General features: G+C 39.2%; 1 protein-coding gene across 1 annotated transcript in view; it reads right to left on the reverse strand.

Moving 5' to 3' along the window:
• PTPRZ1 (protein tyrosine phosphatase receptor type Z1) overlaps positions 1-14715 on the reverse strand; it is a 291887-nt gene that overhangs the window by 68882 nt on the left and 208290 nt on the right. The window contains 3 exon segments of the mRNA XM_040343736.1: positions 240-331; positions 6216-6360; positions 12225-12239. Coding sequence (XP_040199670.1) covers positions 240-331; positions 6216-6360; positions 12225-12239 — 252 coding nt within the window.

A 14715-nucleotide genomic window follows, 5' to 3' on the forward strand; every position in this document is an offset into this window, starting at 1 on the left:
CTGCTACAAAGGATAGAGCTTGATATGCTATTTATATTCAGTGTATATTTTTTTTATAAACAGTCACATCTTCTGAGGAATCTGATATATGGAGGTTGTGCTGCAAGATATACAAGTGGTCATGCTATACCAAAATCCCTTACCCCTCTTCAGCTTATGTACATTTAGAAAATCAATACAAAGCAATATACAGTTTTACACAAGAAAAACAAAGTAGTACACTATATCAGAACTCCTACCTGAAACAGGAAATACTGGAGCTGGAGGGCTGGAAATGACCCGTGGTGATGTGCTATCCTCCAAGTAAAAGTGGGCAGTCTGAAAGCATTTCCTGAAATATTAGAAGCACTTAGTTATATAAATGTTGTGTAGGCTACAATAAAAAAAAAAAAACTACACTTCTGAATAAGCTTTTACTAGTAAGCTGACATGCAAAATGGTTTTGCCCATTTATAAATAAGCCCTAAATTAATACAAAATTATTATAGTTTTTTTGTTATTATTAAAATGATAGCTTAGGTTACTAAATGATAATGATGGAATTACTCTAAGGCCGCGTACACACGGTCGAACATGTCCGCTGAAACTGGTCCGCGGACCAGTTTCCGCGGACATGTCCCACCGTGTGTACGGCCTAGTGGACAGGTTTCCAGCGGAAAAAAGTTTCTTAGCAAGCGTCCCGAAATAACCAGCGTCCCGAAATCACGCGCATGCGTCAAATTGATTCGACGCATGCGCGGAAGCATTGCATTTCCGTGTTTGAGAACGTCGGTGTCTTCTACGTTCTGCGGACCATTTTCATCGGACATGTCTCCTCGTGTGTACGGAGCCTAATACATTTTACCTCATTCTAATGACACATCTCATTATAAAATATTATAATAATAATATTAGAATAAATTAAAATGCATAATTATATTAAAACTTTGTAAAAATAATTTTATCTCTTTAGTCTATTTAGATACACTTGAGAAAGGGATCTTCCATCAATGGGGATGGCTTATCTGCTTTTACATGCTTTAATAAACATAGTAATAAATATTTTTTTACGTTTAATGTAATTGTCCAATCTAGTACTGGTATTCCAATGTGAATAATTGGGCTTAATATGAACATAGGTTTACTGACTACTTATTTTAATAAATAATATGCAGTCTTCTAAAATATCTGCCTTCCACAATATTCTGCCATCACCGTGAAAGCAGGAATCATTAAGAGGGGATATGAACATTGTCCCCTAACTTTTGTGATGTCTGACACAGAAGGTGCTTTTAAAAGGGAGGTAGGCTACTCTGTGCACTGCACTGTCAATGGAGATAGTACTTCGAGATTACCGGTTTAAAGAAAAGAGCAGCAATGGCTGGCAGAATGAAATGGCTAGACTGCATCTTTCTCACTCCAAGCTGTACATTGTACTGTACATAGTACATAACATAAGAATACACAGGATGTATTTAGGTTGACATTCTAATAATTTTATAAAATTACATGTATGTATTATATGTAATATGAAAATTGGGTCTCAGCCATAATCTTTTTTTTATTAGGTGTTTACTGTGAAAAAAAACCTGTTTGTATCTTTATATTAATCTAATGATGGTTATAATGAATGCATAATTTCAGGTCATTATTATCTTTTATTCTGTACTCTATTTGGTAACCATCATTCACATTGCTAATTAAAGCCATGCCAATAGATATAAGAAGCTGGGCCCTGGGATTTACTGGGTTTACTGGGGTAAAATGAATTGCTCAAAATAAGCTACAACCCAGAAACTGTCCATTGGGTATCTCTGTGATGTGCAATGTGAACATGTTCTGGGAAGTAGGAAAAAAAAAGATTTCTCATCACTTTCTGTCCCTTTGACAATGGTCACCAGGAAAAACTAAGAAAGTAAACCTGGCACGAACCCTGCTGGTAATAAAAGCCTTTTCACAGTTTACACAAAAGTAAATAAAATAAATAAATAATTTGGCTATACATAAACCTACAAACTTTATCGTATGTAAGTGGCCTACTAAACTGGCATAAGGGTTTTTGATAAAGAGTAAAAAAAAAACACATAAAAGCATAAAGTTTAATGTTGTAAAGATAACAAATACATTCAATGAACCCCTAGTTCGGTACCAGGTCTCCTCTTTAGTCACTCTGGCTGCATTCTGTAAAGGCAAAACTTTCTCACTGCTCAACTGAGCCTGGGGAATGCAGAAATGCTTGGAACACGGAACGGTGAAGAGATGAACTCTAGGGCTTCCTGTTTGAAATTACTGACACTAACACCATTTCAGGTATTACAAATATTATGGCAGAAGATTTACCAGTTCCGTTTGCCATATTAGAAAATAGGGTTTTACAATCAGTGGTTTTGGTAGGGAGCCCCAGGAGTCACTTCCTCAATGTTCCTACCCTCCTAAAACTCTTCTCCAGCTAAAGCCCCTTTGCCAGTTCACCACATTTTTTTTTAAATCTACCTAACCACCAGGAAGTGGTGGGTACTTTGCACATAAACTCTCATGCAGGCACCTATGCCTGGCCATGGGGTTATCAGGAAGCCTGAAACACATCAGTGTCCAGCTCCAGTGGGGCCCCCTTTAGTAGACTTTTCTAATGCTGAAGCGAATTTGGGGTGGTGCGGCATGGCAGTACACTTTATGCTCACTACCTACTTGCAATCAGGATGCCAGCCTGCATGCCTGATAGGCTTTTTTTTAAAAATAGATCTAAAGATATAATAACACAGGAACAACTCTTTGAACAATGGGGGTGATTAACCAAAGGCAACAAAAGCTATTCACTTTGCAAGAGAATTTTCTCCTAGCTTAGTGATTGAGGTGAAACTCTGCTTATTTTCATCATTCACATAAGCACAACTACTGTTTTTATTATTTTCCCTGCAAGTGATTGAGTATTCTTTGCAAAGTGTATTTTCACCACATTCACTAAGCTGTAGGAAACTTCCCTTGCAAATTGGAAAGCCAATATACCAAAAAAAAAAGAAAGAAAAAAAGCCAATATAGCAATCCCAATGGGTCTAAAAGTGTCTCTATAGGGGATAATTGTAATCCCATATACAAATAATGATTGTCTACATCAGACTGGTGTATGCAGTGTAAGTAAAGATTTTTAGTCAATGTATGTTGATTGTAACTTTTGCTTGGCTATAAAGAAGATATATAGTACATTAAACACCATTCCATATTGAGGGAAACTTTAGATGTTGCAAATGTAAGTTGATTTGGTGAATTTGCACTTGACCCTTCCTAGCGAATGTGCTATATAAATTGTATAAAATATTTTCTAATGAATATGCAGCAAATGCACAATGAATATTTGGTGAATGTGTCATTATGAAAAAAAATGTGGGGTATGAAAAAAAAAAAAACATTTATTTTTCATTTTCTTTTTTAGCTAATAAACTGCTCTTCTGTTTAAATTAATTATTTCCTTGATCAAAACATCCATATTACTAACGTAACCATAACATAAACATTCCCTTCTATCTTAATTTCCTAAATACCCATGAAATGGATGACATTGTTTGATCACTACCATTATAGATTAAACATCATTCCATGTGCTGCTCACGGATGAAGCTAGGTACATAATCCCTGTCAATTAGGATGCAACTGTATAAACTCAATGTACAACATCTGGTTTTGTGATTCTTGTAGGCAGGTATTTCCATCTGTTTCGTATAAGAGGTGAACAACATCAGGCTTATGTGTTAAGTGTGAATTACTAATTATCACTTGATTAAAATGATGAAAGTGCTGACTGCTGGAAACACAGAGATATACAGTAGTGCCCATCAATCAATAATGTAAAATATTACCAAATCTGCATATATCAAACAGACAAGAGTAATTGAGACTGATGATGCATGAGTGAAAATTTCAAAGTGTCTGCAAAGACTATGCTCATATCAAGGACCACCAACAATGTAGAGTTTTTGATTATGTTATGAAAACCATATGATATAATATTCTGCTTGGTTGGACCAGAGCCAAAAAAGAAAACTGCTAATAAACTTATTTTTTTGTTGGACTCTAGCATTATAAAACAGCAGCACTATGGTTCACATCTTCATGCACATCTTGAAGTGTTTTAGTGCTGCATGTTCCCTTCCATAGGCGGTGGACTCAGTGGGGGGGGGGGGGGGGGGCAATGGTTTCAAGAAACTATTAGATAAGCACCTGAACAACCACAACATACAGGGATATACAATGTAATACTGACATATAATCAAACATATAGGTTGGACTTGATGGACTTGTGTCTTTTTTCAACCTCACCTACTATGTAACTATGGATGTGAAGAAGTGAGGAACAGTCCACCACTGGGCGTGGGGAGTGGCATTTTCCGAAAAATTAAGGATTGGGTAATTATAAGCTCTGTGTTAACCCCTAGACAAAACAGTTAACTCATGCAGTGTTGGCTGAGCCCAACTGCATGGGAAAAAAAATTGTCCGGAGTTGGGATTTAAAGCGGTAGTTCACCCTGACCCACATGATTTTTCCATCGAGACAGGCATTGTAGCGCGAGCTACAGTATGCCTGTCCCGATTTTTTTAACCCCGTACTCACCTCGTAGTCGTCCATCGTAGATTCCGGCTCCCGCGGGGAATGGGCGTGCCTATGGAGAGGGAGGATGATTGACGGCCGGCCCTGGCACGTCACTCTCCCCGAAGACAGCCGGAGTAGGTCTCGGCTCTTCACGGCGCGTGCGCACAGGCTATGCGCACGCGTCGTGAAGACCAAGCCTATTTCGGCTATTTCCGGAGAAGCGTGACGCGCCAGAGCCGGCCGTCAATCATCCTCCGTCTCCAGAGGCACGCCCATTCCCCGGTATCTTCGATGGACGACTACAAGGTGAGTATGGGGGGAAAAAATTCGGGACAGGCATACTGTAGCTCGCGCTACAGTGCCTGATTTAAAGGTAAAAGAAAAAAAATTTTTTTTTTTCCTGTCGATAGGGTGAACCCCCGCTTTAAGTCTACGATCTACCAGAACACCCAGATCCTTCTCCACCATTGACTCCCCCAGCCTTTCTCCTCCTAGTATATATAATGCATGCATGTTTTTAGCCCCCAAGTGCATAGCTTTATATTTATCCACATGAAACCTCATTTGCCACATAGTTGCCCAATTAAATAGGGCATTGAAGTTGGCTTGTAAGTTGGAGACATACTGCAAGGACATAATTCTACTGTATAGCTTGGTGTCAATTGAAAACACTGAAATGGTACTTTTAATCCCAAACCCAATATCATTTAAAAATATATTAAACAGTATGGCCTCGTACACACGGCCGAGGAACTCGACGTGCCAAACACATCGAGTTCCTCGGCCAGTTCAGCACTGAAGCCGCCGAGGAGCTCGGCGGGACGAGAGCTCCCATAGAACAACGAGGAAATAGAGAACATGTTCTCTATTTCCTCGTCGAGCTCCTCGTCGGCTTCCTCGGCCGAAAGTGTACACACGACCAGTTTCCTCGGCAGAATTCAGCCAGAAACTCGGTCGGAAGCTGAATTCTGCCGAGGAAACTGGTCGTGTGTACGGGGCCTTAAGGGTCCCAACACTGAACTTTGGGGTACAGCACTAATAACCTTAGACCATTCAGAGAATAACACATTAATCACTACCCTCTCAATATGGTCTTTTCTATCTATTTACAAATGGAATTTTCCAAGTCTGTAGACTTTAATTAACACATTAGCCATGTGTGAGGAACTGTGTCAAACACTTTGACATAATGCTGGTATCCAGTATTTAGTGAGGAAGTGGCAGCACTCTGAGCCATTTCTGTTAATTTAGTCTGGTAGCTTCCCGATAGAAGGAGAAAGAAGAGTCAAGATCGTATTAGTCTGCCCTTTCTAGTAGGGCTTTAAGATAACAGTACAAATAAGATAACATTGCGAGTCCAGTGCTAATTTTTCACTTTCCTCAACTATCTGGTAAGGCTGACTGGTTGAACAGAATTATAAATCTTTAGCAAGTAAGACATTTAACATAGATGAAGCTCAAATCTATATTTAGCTGCTTGCCTGAAGCTTAGTTTGTTTATTACCTCATTTTTATTTGTATTAATGAACTTGCATTGCATATGTATGTTGTATAACGTGTACCTGCTTTAGAAAATATTGTTTACAACTTATTTACACGTTTTATTTAAGGCTTTTACATACATACATAGGTAAGAAACCAGAATACTTACCGCCAGTATATTAGAATACCAACAAGAACCACAAGACAAATAAAGGTCAAGGATGACACGATCACAAGTGGTATAATTGTCTTCTCTCGTGATTCCAGACCTTCTGCTAGACCAATACGAGACTCATGGCTACTATTACTTGCCTCTGTAGTCAGAGAAAATGGAAATCATCCATATTTATATAGCAGCAGAAATACATTGTAAAACATGTTTGTGTGTAGCTAGATTTATCAAGCAGCGAAAACACTTATCTTTCTAGGAGTAAAGTAACAATTGTATTGAATGTTCTCACTCCTCAGAAAATGACTCTTAACTTAAAGATGTTTGCTTGGTGTCTAATGTTTCATATCAGGACAATGGGGAGTATTGGATTTTGTGACTGTTTTTTTCTACTTACCTTCTTCTACAGACATAACAGAAATCCACTTATTTTGTAAGTTACTGTGCTACCATACTATGCTAGTATGAGAAACAATTGATAATATGACATTTACATGGGGTGGTGTTAGGTACACTGCTATCCTGGATGGAAGGATTATACTAGATTTATCCGAATGACATTACCCCTGCTGTAAATAAGAGTGCTCTAAAGTGGCACATATGTGACATAAAGGTCATTGCACAATGGAAAGCCATACCTCAAATAACATTTTCTCAGATTTTCTCAAAACATGATAAAGACCCAGTTAAACCACGTTGAAAAAATATTGGCTTATGGATTTTGTCATAAGTAGGCACCTCAACATAACTCTGCTCTGTCATTCATTCTACCACTGTTTTTCCTGCTTATCTTGTGTTGTTTTAAGCCATTTCAAAGCAAGACAGCTCAATTGCCGTGCCTTTTAGGCATCGTACAGACGACCGAACATGTCTGCTGAAACTGGTCCGCTGACAAGTTTCAGCAGACATGTTCGGTCGTGTGTACGGCCGACCGGACAGGTTTCCAGTGGACATTTGTCCACCTGACCGTTTTCGAGCGGACACATGTTTCTTAGCATACTAAGAAACATGTCCGCTGGAATCCTGTCCGTCGGACATGTTCGGTCGTCTATACAGATTTACCGTACATGTCCGAGCGGCCGCCATCCCTCGCATGTGTCGAATCACTTAGACGCATGCGTGGAAGCATTGACCTTCCAGCGTCGTGCACGTCGTGCACGTCGCCGCGTCATCGTCGGCGATGGCGCGGACACGTCACCTCGCTGTCTGTCGGCGCGGATTTCTGTCTAATGGTGTGTACAACCATCAGACAGAAATCTCAGAGGAGACATGTCCGCTGAAAACGGTCCGGCGGACCGTTTTCAGCGGACTGTCCCCTCGTCTGTACGAGGCCTTAGAAGGCTTTTTCAAGCTTAACCAAGCACTTATAATTTATCTTATAGCTCAAGACTGGTCAAAATCTTTATTGCCTATGTTTATAAAACAATATATTTTGTTCTAGACAGAGCACAAAGGGGTTAAAACATTGTCAGGATTTTATTGCCCCCAGTGTACATATTGAGCAGGATTGCCCTTACTTTCTATAAGAAAATAAAGTGATAGGAAATTCCTCCAACAGGGATACAATTAAATTTTTTAGTAGTGCAAGGAAGAGTTAGAGCTCCTTACAATGTCTTTATTGCTTGGAAAAATATTCCTATTTTGACACCTCCATGTAGTGACAAGGAGGGGTCTCTCATTTCTGCATCCTCATCCTAAATCATCCCCATGGGTCAGAACAATCGAAACCCAATAACTCTCCAAATCCAATAACACTTTTCAAATAGATACACTGCAACTCTCTAAAACAAGGAAAAGATCAACACATGTTAAAAAAAGAAGTTTAAACATCTTTACACATACCAGTAGTATGAGAAATGTTACAGAACATCAACCCCATCAAATATATTTCTAAACAATGATGTCTCTGTTGTACATTGCCATTATGGTGCCAATTATATGTCTACTTAAAACTTATCCACAGGCAAGAATCCAACGCATTTCAGCCAAATGGGCTTCTTCAGGGAAAAAAGTGTGCTCTGATTAGTTCTCAATCCCCAGTAAGGCCGTTTAAGGCCATTAGGAACATGCTGCACATGTATAGAAGTTAAAACAGGGGAGCAGTCACAGGAAATTTTAGTGGAAAATCAAAACCCTCATGGGATGCTTATGATGACATGCTTTGTCAGGATTTTTCAATCCACTTGTTTGCAATGTCAAATGATTTCTCTGACCATAAAGACTACTGTGGTCAGGACGACCTTTATTACAAGTTCAATCCCAGCTGTTATGGGTAGATTTAGAACTAATCAAAACATATCACCCCCTTTTTCCCCAGGTAAAGCCAGTTTGAGCAAAACATGTTTGGTTCTTTGTCTGTGGATTATTCATTGATATTAAAGTGATTGTAAAGTTTAATTTTTTTTCAATAATAATAACAAACATGTTATATTTACCTAATCTGTGCAGTGGATTTTGAATCCTCCTCTTCTCTGGTCCATCTTCTGTGCTCCTGGCACCTCCCTCCTGTTGCGTGCCCCCACAGCAAGCAGCTTGCTATGGGGGCACTCGAGCGGAGTCACAGCTCCGTGTATCCATTCAGACATGGAGCTGTGGCCCGGCCCCACCCCTTTCTCGCCTGATTGGCTAGCTGACTTTGAATGACAGCAGTGGCAGCCAATGGCGCTGCTGCTGTTTCTCAGCCATCAGGAGGCAGAGTCTCAGATGGCTGAGACACTCGTGGACATCGCTGAACAGAGAATGGGGCTCAGGTAAGCATTAGGGGGCCGAGGGAGGCTGCTGCACACAGAAGGCTTTTTATCTTAATGCATGGAATGCATTAAGATAAAAAACCTTCTGACTTTACAACTCCTTTAAGTCACCATGTAATTTGCACCATATTGACAATGTGGGGAAGAAACATCATTGTTAAGAAATATATTTGATGGGGTTAATGTCCTGTACCATTTTTTTAAATGGTGTCTTTGTACCCCTTTAACCACTTAAGACCCGGACCATTATGCAGGTTAAGGACCTTGCCCCTTTTTGCGATTCGGCACTGCGTCGCTTTAACTGACAATTGCGCTGTCGTGCGACGTGGCTCCCAAACAAAATTGGCGTAATTTTTTCCCCACAAATAGAGCTTTCTTTTGGTGGTATTTGATCACATCTGCGGTTTTTATTTTTTGCGCTATAAACAAAAATAGAGCGACAATTTTGAAAAAAATGCAATGTTTTTTACTTTTTGCTATAAAAAATATCCCCAAAAAAGATATACATTTTTGTTTTCCTCAGTTTAGGCCGATACGTATTCTTCTACCTATTTTTGGTAAAAAAAATCGCAATACGCGTTTATCGATTGGTTTGCGCAAAATTTATAGCGTTTACAAAATAAGGGATAGTTTTATGCCATTTTTATTAATAATTTTCTTTTTACTACTAATGGCGGCGACCAGCGTTTTTTTTTCATGACTGCGACATTTTGACACATTTTTGGAACCATTGTCATTTTCACAGTGAAATGTGCTATAAGGGGTGCTATAGGGGTTAAGTGTGACCTCATATGTGTTTCTAACTATAGGGGGGTGGGGCTGGACATGTGACGTCAGTGATCATCTTTCCCTATATCAGGGAACAGATGAAGAACGGGGAAGGTGTGTTTACACACACCTCTCCCCGTTCTTCAGCTCCTGTGACCGATCGCGGGACACCAACGGTCGTGGAGCTTCGGACCGGGTTGTAAAAGCGCCGGCGGCGGCGCGCTCGCGACCCCACGGCTGGGCTCTTAAAGAGGACGTACAGGTACGTTCTTGTGCCCAGCCGTGCCCTTCTGCCAACATATATCGCCATGAAGGGGTCCTTAAGTGGTTAATTTTCTAGATTTTTTAAATAAAGTAGATTTTTTTTTAACGTGTTGATTTTCTTTCCGAGAGACCACCCACCTTAAAATCCTGTTGTTGCAGTGTATTCAACTAATTGAAAAGTGCATCATCATCCTAAACAATAGCAGAACCTTTGTCCACCATAATTTACATTTTCTACTTGAAACATTTACATTTACATTTTCTACTTTCTACTTGACTAAAGTCCTTTTTCAGAAAGTATAGAGCTTGTGTCTGTAAAACATCTACCAACTTTCTTGAATAAACTGCATTTCTTAATTTATGCAAAACTGTAAATTTTACTAAGCAGAATTGGGTTAAAGAAAGAATAGCTTATTGCTTTACACAACATGCTGCATCAGAGTCAAGAGCATAATATTACCATACATCGAAACAGCATCACAATTTAAGTTAGTTTGAGAAACAAATACTGGTCTAAAACATGCATGCATTCATTACTATTCTGCATAAATATCATACTTATATATGATATTCATTTATTAGTCCATGCAAATCATGCTTATACAACATGCTATGGCAATCAATATATGGTGTTATACTGCACACTGCTTCTAAAATGAATAGCTATGCACACCCATTTAAGCTGTGCAGTCATTTCATTCATTTTGAGCAAGAGTTTATTCACAATCACTTCATCTCCCTTATCTCTTTTTGGTTACTGTAACTCTGGAGAGATGGAGATAGGGAAGATATGCCAATCCAAGCTGTGCTTGTGTTTTCCTTTGTTTTTAATACTATTTTTGTATATACTGTAGATCTCCACCTATCTATCTATCTATCTATCTATCTATCTATCTATCTATCTATCTATCTATCTATCTATCTATCTAATGTATAATCCAATGCATAAAAGGGATGCTTCATTTTATTCACGGTTCCAACAGTTTCGGGAAGCAGTGCCCTTCCTTGTGTCCATAGAGCTTGTAGAAGGACAGTGTGGCCTGAAACTGTTGGGATTTTGAAAAAAAAGAAGCAGAACAATGGATGCTCCATCCCCTTTAACTTTGTTTCTAAACTTAAAGGGTTGTCTTTAGACTTCTCTGGTATATTAATATATGCCACGACCCAAAATTGTGTCAATGGGCCAGATCCACAGAGAGAGTACGCCGGCGTATCTACTGATACGCCGGCGTACTTTCAAATTTCCCGTGTCGTATCTTTAGTTTGAATCCTCAAACCAAGATACGACGGCATCTGGGTTAGATCCGACAGGCGTACGGCTTCGTACGCCTTCGGATCGTAGATGCAATACTTCGGCGTCCGCTGGGTGGAGTTTGCGTTGTTTTCCGCCTCAGGTATGCAAATTAGCTATTTCCGACGATCCACGAACGTACGCGCGGCCGTCGCATTTTTTTACATCGTCTCTAGTCGGCTTTTTCCGGCGTATAGTTAAAGCTGGTATTTTGCGGCGTATAGTTAGACTTGCCATGTTAAGTATGGCCGTCGTTCCCGCGTTTCATTTGAATTTTTTTTTTGCGTGAGTCGTCCGTGAATCGGGATGGACGTAACTCACGTCTAAGTTAAAAAAAATGACGTCCTAGCGCAATGCACGGCAGGAAATTTCGGGACGACGCATGCGCAGTTCATTCGGTGTGGGGACGCGCTTCATTTAAATGAAACACGCCCCCTAATCGCCGATTTGAATTCCGCCGCCAGAGAAAGACTACGCCGCCGTAACTTATGGTGCGAAATGTTCCTGGATTCGAACTAAAGCCAGGTAAGGTACGGCGGCGTAGCGTATCTCTGATCTGTATCTCTGATATGGATCTGCTCCACTATTTAGAAGCTATCCATAGGGACTATATGGGGCACTATTGCACCTCTATTTTAGTCAAAACATGTTTTTTTTTGCTTTGATAAAAAGCCTTACGAAAACTACAAGCACACATAAGGTGATAGACATACAGTGGATTAGACACAGCCAGTGATCTTTACATATCTGGACATATTTCACATATTGATGGGCTTAATGGTGGGCATGATGTGGAGAGTGCATGCAGTTATCTGAAATGCCTATTTTCACAAAAGCGATCATGTATGAGACTGAGGACATGCAGTGAAATCTACACACCAAGTCTACATGTCATGGAACACAGCCATTTACTGTACATGTATGAAAATGACGCACCTTGATTAGAAAACTCTTCATGGCATCAGAAAATAGGATGTGGTTCATGGGGCATGTGTGGTTTGGGAAAGAAAGGAGATCATAACTGTTCCTTTTTGACAGTGTAAGCTGTTTTCTAACTTACATGCAGTTTATTGCATAAGGGCTTTTATCTGGCCCTTTCTGTATAATTAAAGTGATATTAAGGAAGCATGGTAAGCTAATTATAGGGGCAAGGTGAACGGAAGCCATCCGTTCCAGTGAAATGTCAATTCCTTTTTTTCAAACAGTAGTTTTATTTATTTAACATTTACACTAGACTAAGGATTTGCTCATTGAGAATGAATCATTTCTGTAGTAGTTAGGGGAATGGCCAGCTGAATAGTATTGGTGTTATAAACCGTCTGCTCTTATGTTGTTTGCTTTGTTTTAAAAGAATGCCTTTACTGCAGTGTACTTCCATCCTAAGAAAATAATAATTTTCCAAGAAAATCTTTGTTGAAAGAAATATTGGTGCATGCCATTGCTGACCTCCGTCTGCATACTAGCTCTGGGCCAGTGACTCAGAAAAAGGGAAAATTAGCATGACAACCAGACAAATAGCATTTTCAGAAGGTGGGGCAGCATTGGTAGCCTACATACTTCTCTCAGCACAGGTTTCCTCTAAAGTGTACAGTATGTAGATCCTAAATCTATTTTTCAGTACGTTGGACATCATGTCTTTCTGTATACAAGTTTCTTAAGTTTCCTACCTGGGAACTTCCTGTTATGGGCTGATAATTCTAACCTGCTGCCTATCAATTAGCAACAGAGCTGTCAGCCAGTCATGTGCATACCTTCCGTTGGCTGTTGGGGTAAGTCTACAGGAGGCCAATTGTGAAGCAATGGCTTAGTGATGTCAACCTGAAACAGGATGTGCTGCTATTGAGCACAACAAAAATAAAACTCTATACAAGGTGGGCCATTTATTTGGATACACCAATAACAAAAGTTGGATTCAAAATGGCCGACTTCAAAATGGCCGCCATGGTCACCACCCATCTTGAAAAGTTTCCCCCTTTACATATACTAATGTGCCACAAACAGGAAGTTAATATCACCAACCATTCCCATTTTATTAAGGTGTATCCATATAAATGGCCCACCCGGGTGGATCCTTATAAATGGCCCACCCTGTACATTAAAGCAATGATGCCAAACATAATGAAAAACAGATTTAGGGTTACATACACTTTATTCAGAAAAAACTGACCATTGATAGTTTCCATAGTATGTTATTTAAAGCGTTTGTTACGCCACACAGTTCATATTCCTGATATTTACATGCTGTACCGTGTACATGTATGAGAAAGTCAACTGGTCCCTTTGTATTGTTTTTTTTATGTGAAGTCTCCGGTGTTCCTGCTAGTTCCCTTACTTTCCTGTTAAAAACTGACCACGCTAAGCAGGAGAGCACATCGTGGTCCGTTCTATAGCTGCACTGGGAACTCAGTATGCTCTCCTCCAATGGTCAGACTTGTCCTGACATGCCCCTGCTGCACAGCCCTTCACTGGGAAGCTCAGTGTACTGTTGTTTCTCCTCTCACAGCTCTTATGCAACTGAGAACAGAGGGAATGTGATCACTTATAAAAAAAAAGTACGGTATTTATAATGTTTTTTTTTAAATCTACACAAAAATGTTTTGCATTTCATTTATATTTCAAACGGAATGGGTTGTTTTACAAGGTGATCATTTATAATCACTTTAATCGTTACTTTGTCAATAAATAGTCTATTCAAAACCCCTTATTAAAGTGATTTTCTCTGAAACATTAACATATATGTTTGCCAGCTGCATCCTGTTTAAAGCATGGCAAAAATAGTAAAAAAATACAAAATGTTTGACAAAACATATGGGATAATATGATGAAGGTTCGTTGTATGGCTGGAATTGATATAAACAGTGTTTTAAATGATATGGTGAACAATAAAAATGTTTGTATTTTTATAAAACAAATTTGTAATTTTTGGGTACCGCAAAACTTCACCTAATCTTGGTCCCCCCTTTTTTCTTTTTTACCATGTTTTTTTATGATCTAATGATTGCTCACACAATTTTGAAGCAGATTTGGAAAACATAGCGGATAAAAGACAGATTTACTCAGAGCCAGCATTGCTAGTTTCCAGTTATTTTAATTGTATTGAATACCTAGGGGTTTATAATAATAGGGACCCAGCAGCACCAAGAATACCATTTTTTGTCTATCTGTATAATTATCTATCCAAGAAGCAAAACAAATTTGAAAATGATTAAGAATAATTAACTGTTATATATTTTAGAATGGTAACGTTTATTCATTTTTAGAGGCATGTGTTTTTTTATGGGAAATTATCTCTTATCTGACCAATAAATTAGTCTGCCATTGGTCATTAGTAACAGTGCTTGGAAAATAGGACATTACAATGTTTGGTTTAAGCTCCAAGGGAATACTAGATCTGATTGCATGTTTGTTCTGAATCATGGATAAGACA

The sequence above is a fragment of the Rana temporaria genome, chromosome 3 (genome assembly GCF_905171775.1).
Source record: "Rana temporaria chromosome 3, aRanTem1.1, whole genome shotgun sequence".
NCBI lineage: Eukaryota > Metazoa > Chordata > Amphibia > Anura > Ranidae > Rana > Rana temporaria.